This window comes from Copadichromis virginalis, linkage group LG7 (genome assembly GCF_057382275.1).
Source record: "Copadichromis virginalis isolate Kocher_CV1m ecotype Utaka linkage group LG7, C_Virginalis_male_GT1.1, whole genome shotgun sequence".
Classification (NCBI taxonomy): Eukaryota; Metazoa; Chordata; class Actinopteri; order Cichliformes; family Cichlidae; genus Copadichromis; species Copadichromis virginalis.
In genome coordinates, this window is record NC_140624.1 from 9,567,069 (window position 1) to 9,579,898 (window position 12,830).

General features: G+C 40.3%; 1 protein-coding gene across 1 annotated transcript; it reads right to left on the bottom strand.

Moving 5' to 3' along the window:
* Nucleotides 1-1,224: 1,224 nt before the first annotated feature.
* LOC146704436 (uncharacterized) lies at nt 1,225-12,623 on the bottom strand. Its single transcript, XM_085465124.1, has 5 exons — nt 11,942-12,623; nt 8,865-9,041; nt 4,724-4,933; nt 3,037-3,250; nt 1,225-2,560 (listed from the first exon to the last, which is right to left on the bottom strand). The coding sequence occupies exons 1-5, from the start codon at nt 12,425-12,427 to the stop codon at nt 2,382-2,384; spliced, it is 1,266 nt and encodes a 421-aa protein (XP_085321250.1). The 5' UTR covers nt 12,428-12,623; the 3' UTR covers nt 1,225-2,381.
* Between the last annotated feature and the right edge of the window lie 207 nt (nt 12,624-12,830).

Here is a 12,830-nt window from a genome sequence, read left to right on the forward strand (position 1 = left end):
AGATGATAAAGTTTTTGTGTTACTTTGAAGCGCCATTATAGTATAGTTCTTTGAAAGGTTACAATGGGAAAGTTCCTAAAAATCTAAATTTCATTTCACACATACACTGGCCACTTCATTAGGTACGTTCTTACTAATACCAGGGTGGACCCACTTGCCTTCAGAATGTGCTTAATTCTCCATGCTGGCTACATTTTATTTGTTCCATGTTGACATGACAGGAACACAACTGCTGCAGATTTACTGGGTGCACATCTGTGATGGGAATCTTCTGTTCCATCACATCTATTGGATTGAGATCTGGAGACTGTGGAGGCCATTTGAGAACAGTGAACTCATTGTTATGTTCAAAGAAAGTCTGAGATGATCTGAGCTTTATGACATTGTGCGCTATCTTACTGGAAGCAGCCATCAGAAGACGGGTACACTGCGGTAGGCTGTGGTGTTTGTACTAATGGACCCAAAGTTTGCCAAGAAAACACTTCGGACATCATTACACCATCACCAGACTGAAATGATACATGTCAGGATGGATCTATGGTTTCATGCGTTTTATGCCAAATTCTGATTCTACCATCTGAATGGTGCAGCACACCAGACTCATCAGACCATATTTTCATCTTCTATTGTTCAGTCTATGTAAATTGTTGCCTTAATTTCCTTTTAACTGACAGGAGTGATGCAGAGTGTTATCTTCTGCTGCTGTAGCCCATTTGCTTCAAGGTTTGATGTGTTGTGATTTGCTTTTCTCTTTACCTTACTTGTAATGAGATATTTGAGTTACTGTCGCCTTCCTGTCAGCTCAAAACAATCTGGCCATTCTCTTCTGACCTCCGGCATTAACAAGGCATTTTCACCCAGAGAGCGGCTGGTCACTGGATATTTTCTATTTTCCGGGTCATACTCTGCAAATCCTAGATATCAGCAGTTTCTGAAATATGCAGACCAGTCTGTTTGGCATGAACAACCATGCCATATTCAAAGTCAAACAAATTCTCTTTTTTCTCCCTTCAGCTTGAATATGAGTTGGTGATCTTGACCATGTCTATATGTCTAAATTGAAATGGCTGCTATGAGCTGCTGCCATGCAGTTGGCTAAAATAGTACTTTAGTACATAAAATTTTTTAAAAATATTGCACTGTCTTGAATAAAAACATGACTCGTGACTTTTAAAATTTGAGACTGCACAGATGCAACAAACAGGACATACCACTAGGTGGAAGTGCTACTTCATATGGAGTTTTGCTGACAGTGCACACTCATATTTTATTTCAGTTTACTCTGAAAACAGTTTGACATCCAGTTTATTTACAACAAGTAATCAACAAGACACTATTGGTGCATATAATAACACACAGATGATGATGATTTGTATATTTGCTTGTATAACTTTGGGATATTTTAGACCTTGACTGATATACTCTACATTTGTAGTTGTTTTTATTGCATTTTTAACTGCATTTAATTAAAAAAAATTAAAAAGAAAGGTTTTATGCAAACATCATCAATTTCAAAAATTACTTTGTCACAGTCTTTATTAGCACTTTAACAGGTTCATGTCACTGAAATGCTTTAAATTACCTGAATCAAAATATTAAGAAAAGAATAGAAAACTCCAGTTAGATATTCAAAATATGCCAAAAAATCTCATTTACAAGGCAGCACACAAAAATGGGCCACTCTAGGAAACACTTAATACCATCACCATAATTACCACCACATCATTAGACAAAAATACACGCAGAAAAAAGATAAGAACACTTTAGAGCAGCTGTTCTGCATGTGTACTAGACATCAGTTCGAGCTCATGATGCTGAAGCTCTGTCTGCTTTTCTCTAGGAACACATGGTGTGTCACAGAATGCAATCAGCTAGATTTAGGACAGCAAGTCAGATGTTTACCTAATTAAAGAAAGTGGATTATTAGTCTAGTTATGCAAATGTTTTCAGGTTCTGTGTTTCCCAGCATGAATAGATTCATTCACTCCACATAACAATACAGCTAAATTTGGTACTTTACCAATAGCAGTATTATTTATTTTTTGGTTTTCTTTTCTTGTCAAAGATTACATCAGAAAGAAAGACATTAAAGCAAATGGAAAATACTAAGAAAGAGAACAAGGACATGAAAATCAGTAAAGATATGTCCAGCCAGGAATCAAACCCCACACTCACTGCTCAGGAAATTTGAACCGGTGTGGTATGTATCCTCAGTCACTTGGCCATAGAGGCACCCCAGTGGTCCTTTTTTTGTTTTGTTTATTTATTTATTTACTTATTTTTTTGCATGATTTGCATGATTCATTGCAAACACTCACTAAACAATCCACCACCACTTTCCACTAGATGGCAATATGCATTCGTTAAGTCATTCTGCTATTTCATTCATACATTGACTCAGCCAGACCTGTCTGCTTGAAGGTTTCAGCCACCTGTCTAGAGTGCAGCATCTTAGCTGACAGTGCCTCAAGAATATCATTCTGGTCCACAGCTGTAGCTGTCCGGTAAATGAAGGTCCCCATAGACTCCAGGCCTCGCATGCCTAGATTCACTCCACAACCTGCAAAGGAAAGAAAATTGGAGAAAGGAAAGGAAAGGAAAGGAAAGGAAAGGGGGAGAGATAAACCACACACAGCATAAATCCATTAAATAAAATCTATCTGTTAAGGTATAACACATATTTAAGAAGTCCACATTTTGCACACAAATATCAGCCTATAAAACCTTGAAGTTAATCTTATGGTCTAAATGAAAACAACACGGTGACACATTAATAAATATTCAGCAGCATTAAGACAAAAGCAGATAAGCGTCGGCTGAAAGGCCACTGAGTGCAGTAATGACTCACACACCCATCAACATGTGCTATACTGCATGCATAAAAGGGATTTATCCTCTCCTCGCATCTCTCTTTCCTCCTATCCTACTCTTTTTAATTTTCTCATCGGTTCAAAGCTTTTTTTCCCCTGCTGAATGTGAGGAAAAACACTGTCTTTTTCATGGCAGTGCAATAACTGATGTTTTATAGACACCTACCTGTGTCAAAATTAAGGACACGTGCCGCCTCACCCTCCACAGTGACCGCCACATTGTCCCCTTCTATGTAGGCAGCACTGATGCGTCTGTGCGACAGCTGAATCTCAAAGAGACGACGGCTGCACTGCATGTGATGGAGGGTCACATCGTTGAGACGAGGCTCTATGTCGGTCTTATAAGCATTGAAAGATTGATGGAAAATGTTCTTCATGATCTGGGAAAAACAAACAAAAACGGCAAAGTTTCCAGCATGATTAAAGGCCACTGATGTTTGAGGTGAATGATGTTTACACATGTATCAAGGCTACAGTACGGACTACTCTTAATCATGCTCCTGCCACAGAGGTACAACAAGAAGGTTTTAATTTTCTTAATACAATGAAGCCTTGATAAAAACAACAACAAAATTCCAAAAAACAAAAACGGAAAACTATTTGGCCCCTGAATAGAGAGGATTTGGGGTTGTAAATATAATCATATGTTCTGATTATTATTTACAACTGTGTTAATGTGCCTGGCTGTGCAAAATATATGTTACCAAAATAAAAATCTGCAAAAATCCATCGCAAGTTCATAAAGATCTAAGCTTTGCTGATAAAAGCTTTTTTAATGAATGTTTATATGAGCCAAAGCAGATTCAAACTTTAATCAAAAGATTTGCTTGAACAAATTAATTCGCAACTATTGCAACTGTAACTATAGCCATATACAACTATAGTCAAGCAAAACTAACCTTATCAAATATAAAACGCTTGTCTTTGTCATATATCATATGAATAAAAGATTATTCGGTTTTGCTCTGTTAACTCAATAGAAAACCCAGGCTTCATCTTGGAACTCTGAGACATTGTGTGTGCGTGTGTTTGTAGATTACACAGTTATTTGATTATCCACTAAAATACTCAGGAAATTATTTCGTAATGAAACGAGAGACTTTATAGCCTGTTTTGCTCTGCACATACGCAAACTGTTCCTTTTATCATCAGAACTGACTCGTGAAAAATCATGTCAGTGCACGAAAACTGAAGAAGAAATGTGCCCACTGATGGCTGACAACCATAACTTGAGCATACTGAGTGGCAAGCCTCTTCTTTCACTCTCCCTGCTTAACTCTGCTCTTCTTCGACCCTTACTTGCACAGTCAACTGTTACCAAGTAACAGTGTATTTGAATGGCCACCCACATAGCAACAAGAGCTCCAAAGATGGCCTTGTTAAGTACCTGTGTATACTACACTACATGCTGTGGCTACAGGCTACATATGATCAAGATGTTACTTGACATGAAAACCTGAAGACTTCAAATAAAACTCCAAGAACGTGCTCTACAAGAAGCACAGGGGGGTGATGACTACACAGATAACTACAGACAGCCTTTCTCTACACACAGAGACACACAGAGGGGTGTACTTCATCTTTCTCCATTTCTTCATCTTGGGTTCTTTTTGGCTTTTACAAAAAACACACACGGGCCAACACACATAGCTACAGGCAGACACTAACAGGCCATTTGCTGAATGAAAAGTGATGAATAGGCAGATTAAGAAAGAAGTGAAAGCCAGTGGTAATATCATCTGCCTCTCTACTACATTAACAGCTAAATATAGCCATAGAAATGTATCATCTGGAGTCCCTGTCAATAACGTATACAAAAACAAAACAAAAACGGAGCCAACAAAGAGTCTTACAGAGGAGTGTGCAGTTTGCCTGAGAAAGCGAACCATCTTGGTGTCAGAGGCAGGGCAGACAAGGGCCATGTAGCGGTTTCTGAAAGTGCCATAGATCTTCAAGTGAAAGCCAGGCTTGGTTGTTTGGTTTCTGTGCTCTCTGAAGGCCTCCACTCCATAGGCAGACAGGTCAAAGTAAAGGCTGTGAGCGCGGATCTCTGGAGTGGGCACCTAAAGTTTAAAAAGAGAGGGAAGAGATCAAATTCTAGATGAAATTATATCAGAGTGAATAAAATGTGCAAAAACCAGCAATGAAATAGTGTCATGTTACATATCATCACTAGGCCATTAACATGTAAGGAAATCTAGCTCTATGCATATATACATACAGAGAGTGTTTAAGATGTGCATCAGGAAAAATCAACAGGCATTACTATTCACACCATATCTGCCTGTAGAGCTGTGCTCACATGAGTGGAGCTTTAGAATAGCTTAATATTTATTTAATGCTTAAATCTAGCAGTTACTTCTCATTTTCCTTCAAGCTGTTATTGATTCATTTTCGTTTCAGTGACATAAACCAGAGGGATCAAACAGCATTTAGTGCTGCCAAGGGAGACAGTGACAGAACAGGGCAGCCACTGGGAGGCTATAGAAAGGACAGTAGGGACGGCCAGACCATATCCTGGGAGGTAAATTCAATCACTACAGGAAACAGCCAGAGAGAAAAGTGGCCAATAAAAGGCAGCCACACCGCCACTACAGAGAACGTGATATGAATTGTTATGGTGGCATACAGGGAGACCATGCTTGTGTTCAGATATTAGTTAGATATTAGCCTGGAAGCTTTTCACCTGACGATGTTTATTTATCTTCCTCCAAATTAACCCTACGCGTTGTCAGTGTAGATAATCTATGCTCTAATACAACAACCTTTCATCCACATGAATCATGCAATAACCAGCAAGAGCTACTACCTGTATGGTCTGGACAGGATCAGGAGCACTGATGTAAATGTAATTTGTCAGCATTTTGAATATCTCTGCCTCAAAAGATTGGCAGGAATGTGATTTTGGACTCTAACATTTCAATGGACATCTCATATTTGTGATTTTATTAATGGTTTCTATCTTAAATTTGTATGGCTGGCATTGTCCACATAGGATTCTCCCTCTCTCTAAAGCAGCTGCATAGTGTAATGGTAACACTACAGCAGTTCAGAACAGCAGGTTGGGGGTTTGGGTCCCAAGTAGGGCGTGCATCCACTAATGGGGGGGAGCTCTGCTGGACACCTAGTTTGAGAGTCACTGCCCCCAAGTGTTCTGGCGACCCCTGCCTAGCTCTTCTCTCAGCCCCAGGTCATTTTCATATTCCTTTTTCCTGATGTTGTATCATTTGGCATATCTGTATAAATATACATCTAAGCTATATTTGGTATATCACTAAAGTTGTCTTTCTCTGCTTATCCACCATGACCAACTCTTGTTGGTTAGGAAACACCAGTTTATCAGTCACCATCTGGAAGTCCCATAGACATGTATGTAGTTGGCATTATCCATAAAAGGATTCTCTGAGGCACAGAGTCGTAGGCTTTCTTGTAGTCAATCCAGGCGGTGCACAAGTTGGTCAGTTTGGTCTTACAGTCTTGGGTGACTGCTCTATCTACCAGTAGCTGGTGTGTTTCCCCTCTGGTGTTTCTGCCAGGATATTAGCTTGCTCATTCTCAGTCACCTTTGGGGTTGTATTCCATTTTGACCTTAGGTTTCCAGGCCATACTTGGCACAGATGTTCCTGTATACCAGGGGTGGGGAACTTCAGGTCTCAAGGGCCAGTGTCCAGCAGGTTTTAGATCTCACCCTGGATCAAAACACCTTGAATCAAATAATTAGTTCATTGCCAGGCGTCTGGAGAACTTCAAGACATGTTGATGAGGTAATTTAGCCATTTAAATCAGCTGTGTTGGATTAAGGACACATATAAAGCCTGCAGGACACCGGCCCTTGAGGCCTGGTGTTCCCCACCCCTGTTGTATACTATGCCGGTCTGCATGCTAGCATCTTTGGTGGTTGCACCTTTCCTAGCTGTCTCTTTGTGGTTCCCATATACGCATGAGATTCCAAAGTACTTATAGTTATCCTCAGTGTCTGCAATGTTGCCTTCTGGCAGTGCAACCCCTCAGATCTGATCTTCCCTCTCTTTGTTACCATCTGACTTCACTTCTCCAGTCCACATTGACATTCCATTGTCATTGCTGTGAATCCTAGTGGTGTGGATCAATGATCAGTTACTTCTTGGCATACAGCTTGGTGTTATCCATGTAGAGGAGATGGCTTATGTTTGCTCTATTCCGCAGTTTGTATTCATAGTCAGTCTTGTTAAAGATCTGGCTGAGGGGGTTCAGGCCTATAAAGGGCAGCAGCAGGGATACAGAGCATCTCCTTTGTAAATCCCGCACTTGTGCAATTGGCTCAAAGTTGGCCTCTTGTGTTGCTTTCCACTTCCTCACCGAATTTCTTCATCTTCATAAGATCTATGATAACACAGTTTGACAGGCATAAAATAGCATTTCTCTGTCAAGAAGTTAGAGTTATTACCTGAAATCATGGTGTCCTTAAATATTTGAGGAAACGGGATAAGCAGAGGACAAAACAAGAAGCTGCAGGCCTATGAAACTATCTTCAGCAGATAAACATGGCTTTTCAAATGATCCATCTATTGTTCTCTGGAGGTTCATCAGAAATGATCTCAGTGGAAAATAAGTATTGAACACATCACAAATTTTCCAAGTAAATCTATTTCTAAAGGCGTTATTAACGTGAAATTCTCACCAGATGTCGGTAACAACGTATCCAATCTACACATGGAAACAAATGTGTAATAATGAGAAATGACACAGAAAAAAAGTATTGAACACATGAAGAAAGGGAGGTGCAAAAAGGCGTGGAAAGTCACGACACCAGCTGAAATGTATCAGTAATTATAAAACAATCTTGCCATTTAGTGCAAATTAATATCAGCTGGTTCAGTCCCAACTGATGGCCCATAAAAAAGGAGTCTCATTAACAATGTTTTGCAACCTTATAGCTGCAAAACATACCGATGGGATTGGTTACAAAAGAATTTCGAAACTACTGAAGGTTCCAATTTCACCATAAAACTGCTACAACCAGGTGGAAGGAACTATGAGAAGAGCTGTCCAAGAGCCCAAAAGAATAAGCACTGCATTGCTGTGGCTTGTATGAACGCTCGCCACGCAAGAGTTCATTGCTGAAGAAAAAGCATATTAACGTGTGTTTAAGGTTTGCTGAACAACATTTAGACAATCCTGTAAAATACTAGGAGAATAAAGTCTGGTAGGATGTTTAGATGTCAAAAGGCCACAAAAAATAAAGGTGTTAAATATTGACTTTCAATCCTGTTGGACTGTACAAACTCTTTTTTTTTGCCTCATATACTATATTTTTTAAGCATTTTTGCTGATGTTTCAATAAATCATTGCAGCTATTTGCTGTTTTTGTAGCAAAATATAAAGAAATGAGGGGTTGGGTTAATACTTTTACACAGTGCTGTAATTCTCTTGGTCAGTCACGTATGTGATGCAAACTAACCTTTAGAACATAGTGTGTAAAAAAAAAAACCCTCACAGCTGATGTTCTGATACCTTAATTCATATTCACCGAGCCAGGAGCAGATTATGAGTCTGTCGAGGGGAGTGTAATAAATCCAAAGCTTTATCATTGCCTTCACCTGCTCCATCAGAGCAGCAGCTGCTTTTTTCAAATTCTATGAGTAAAATCAAAATAGAGCTACTGTTGATGCTGATGAGATTCAACAGTCTTCCGAAATCTGGCTATTCATATGACTCATATATTGTGTGAGGCTGTTATCGGCTGGTCTACATCAGTTTCTCCCCAGATTAGCTTTATGGGAGTCCAAATAAAATCATCCACAGTGGGACATCCCTTCACTGTGTTTATTCTTTACACAACTGACAACCTGTTGACTGTTTTGTGCTCACATGCTTTCTTTAGTCTTTGCATAATGCTCATTCATGCATCAGATCATTGTGTGTGTGTGTGTGTGTGTGTGTGTGTGTGTGTGTGTGTGTGTGTGTGTGTGTGTGTGTGTGTGTGTGTGTGTGTGTGTGTGTGCATTTCCTAACCTGTCTCTGGTCTAATCTCTCTATAGTTGCATTAGCTCCATATGCATGGCAGGACTCCACAGTGTAGTCAGAGCTGATCCCCAACACAGAGCAGGAGTCGCCACAAGATCCATCAGCTACCACAATCACACGTGGCCAATTATTGTGTGGAATCTGTCGCAGGTAATCCTCAGTGAACTAAAACAAAAAGGAATAATAAATTAGTTAACAGCCAGTTATCAAAGAAGTGAAGATAACAAAGCTTGTAAAGGAGTTCTGGCTGTAACTATTAAGCAACCCGTAAATTACAGGCTAGTTTACCTGCAAAACAGGTAAAATGTTACAAATTGTATAGAGGTTAACATGGCTGCAACTACAATCCTTCTTCCAAGTAGAGGTGAGATGCTGTGTAAACTTTAAACCTTGTACATTTAAAAAATTAATAATCCAAGAATTGTTTCTTGAAATATATGCAATCAAAAAAGGTGTGTGAAAAAAGAGGGTGAAGGAAGGTTGACTGGGGAGGTTCACCAGCTTGTAAAATAAAGCACGGGCAGGTAGCTAAACTTTTCTTGTGAATCATTTAAAGATTCAGAGAATCTTCATAAAACTGAAATCAAATCAAAATTTATTTATATAACACATTTAAAAGCAACAATGTCGATCAAACTGCTTCACAAATTAGGAGCGAGTGAAATAATTTACCAACAGCAAGACAATAGCAACACAAGACAAACATTGAAACCAGCCAAATGATAGTCAGCTAACTTAAGTCAAAGCCAAAGTAAAAAGATGAGTCTTTAAGAGAGATTTAAAAGACTGAATAGACTCAGAAGTACGAAGGGCAATAGGGAGATTGTTCCATAGTCTAGGTACTGCGATAGCAAAGGCACGATCGCCTCTGGTTTTCAGCCTAGACCTAGGTTGCATTAAGAGCATCTGGTTAGAAGATCTTAGTGCTTTTTTTGGGTTACAAATGGAGAAGTTCTGTTAAACAGCTCGGCGCCATATTATTTAAAATTTTATAAATGAGTAAAAGAATTTTAAAATCAATAGAAATTTCACAGGAAGCCAATGTAAGTTAGCTAAAACTTTCACTGAATGAAAGGGCAAAACTGGTTATTTTCTTACCCAAAATATTGAAACCTCTACTTTTTAAAATTACGTTTTACATTTACTGCTATTTTCATCTTTGCTTTTTCTGCATTTGGCATTTTTGCATCTGCTCCTTGACCAGCTGGCTGACCTGTTCTTCCTCTACTTACTAATCTAAGTGGCAGATGGGTTGTAAATATACCAATAGCCTCCAAAGGCTATGTTTCTCTCAGCAGCTGCACATCTTTTAGACCTTTATTACAGTCATGTTGTATGCATGACGGCCTCAAAGTTAAACAATACCTCCTACCCTGTGGATAGGAGGAGAAGGATCAGACCAAGTTGGGTACACAGTAACAGGCTTAAAGGGACAATAAAAGGGTTATACAGAGGGTATAAGAGCTCATAGCCTAATAGATCTGTATTTAATCCATTTAGTCTATACAGTGAAGAGATGATTTAAAAGACACCTTTTCTATTCTCAGATCTTTGAAGCTTTGATGGGCTAGGAGATAAAAAAAAAAAAAAACCTGTCATCACACCCACTGCCCTTTCTAATAAAGAAGAAATTGTGAACTTGGCAGTGATTCTAAACATAATTGAAGTCAGATGTGTTTGTTGACCTCGTCTTCCACCTTCCAAAGGTTAGTGAGTCACTGAAGAGCAGAGGAAAGATGAGCGGCTCCTAGCCAGAGCCAAAAAAGCAGCATCAGCTATGATACGGTCTGACAGATTAAATAATGCTTTCATTCTGTTTGATGAGTAGTTAGAAGGGAAACATCAAAGTGTACTAAAAACATCATAAAACACCCACATTCATAAAATCTAGGCTTTATTTTCCAGTCATGCCACAAATATTCACTGAACACTTAACCATTGTTTGCCCACTCTGAGCAATGACAGCTTCACTCTGGGCAACCATTCTGAGGTCTTTGTGTTAGTAGGTTAATTCTTTGTCATGAGCTGAAGTCTAGCTGCAGGAGGACCGGAGCTGCTGGTGAGTAAATGCTATGAAAACTATGAAAAACAAGCTCACAACAGGTATATCAGTCATTATTTCATCATCAAGGCTGTGTCATGGCATCAGGTGCAGGAATACAGAGTTATTATGAATTTGGGGTGGGAATCCCTTTTAAAAAATCACTGTGGAAATCTATAAAAAATAGTATTACAATGTGAAATCAGTTTTATTTTTGTGCTATAATGTGTTTAGGTTGGGATGTGTTTACTGTAATTCTGCCATTTGTAGAAAGGATTCTCCTCGGGTCTGAGGTCAGCTTACATAACATGTTATTTCAACTGGCGGTTTCACTCTGACCTTTTACAGTATTTTGTGAGGACCTAGGAAAATGGTTCAGTAGTAACTTTATATTGTGACTAGAGTGAATGATCAAACTGATCTACAGAAAATGAAATGTAAGGCTGAAGGCTCACTCTTTGCTGCCAATATATAAAATAAAATGTACCTCGTGTTTCAGTGGGGAGTTCAGTGTCGTGCTGAGAGATATATAAAAAGAAGAATAAGATTCTTAAATGCAAAAAAAAAGAAGAAAAGAAAAGAAAAACGAATAAGTGAGATGCAGCATCAGAAATGGTTCACTGGGAGCCTGAGATTGAGCCTTCGAGTAGACACAGGGACATACATCTATGTCACCATCACTGATGGCTATCAGACCCCTGCTGGAGTGGAGGCACACACCAGAGTCTTTTGGAGAATCGGGTTTTGACAGTCAGTCATTGCAAAATGAGGTAGCGTGGGAATTCCGCCTTTTTTCTGGACTGACTCATCGCACATTTTCTCCTCAGCTCACTGGCGTCTGTGTTGAATGAATTGAACGAAATGAAGTTGTGTATCCTTTTTCAGTGAGCACAGTGAGGATTATTTTGAGAATTAAGTTATCTATAACACAGAAAACACCGAGGAGATTCAAGACATGTTGCATACAGAGACCGTGCGATTATCAACTCATTGAGCTAACTTAAAATCGGGGAAGAGGGCATACCTTGGTTCCCAGCTGCACCTTGACGTCCACCCTCTGTTTCTTCTGCTCCAGGATGCTCAGCAGGTACTCCTGAAACACGCCTATTCTGGTGAAAAAATGATCGTTATGCCAGCAGCCCTCCATGTTATCAAAGTCCACCCCGAGTCCCAGCAGAAACTTCACACTGCGGGGATCCAGAGCGATCTGCTGGGGCCGGGAGAGCAGGGCGGTCCGGTACCTCTCGTCCAGCACGGTCAATTTCAGCACCTTCCCGGAGCGGACAGCAACCAGCGCGGCCGTCAGTCCCACGGGTCCCGAACCCACGACGAGCACGGAGATCTTGGCCCGCCACTGTCTGAAGCCGTCCAGGCTCACTTTTATCACGACATACAGGGCCACTGCCACCAAAGTGCTCAGAGCAGTGTCATAGGCGAGTGCGCGATACTTTTCCTCCGCGTCTTCCGCGATGCCACCAACTCCAGCATTTTGTGACTGTAACCCGTCCATACCGCGAGAGCAGTTCGGGCTTTTTAACGTGTGGAGCGTTATCCCCTCTTGTTTTAATCAGCTTGCCGTTCTCTCGTACACGGTAAAATAGAAGCAGGTTTCATGCACAGAGCCTGATCAGCTGCGACCGGCCTCATGTGTCCTCTCCTCGCTCCTTCAGCTGCAAGTTGCCTCGCCGCTGCAAGCTCCACTCTCTCTCTCTCTCTCTCTCTCTCTCTCTCTCTCTCTCTCTCTCTCTCCCCCTCTCTGTCTCGCCTAGAGTACACTTAGGTGTGTGTCCTGAGTGTCAGCAGAAAGCGAGCAGTCTGACACAGGCAGTATACGCACACACTTATGAAAGCACCAAGACTTCATAAAAAGAAGCAGTTCCCCATTCCTCTTTCCTGGATCCTGATGGATGCCT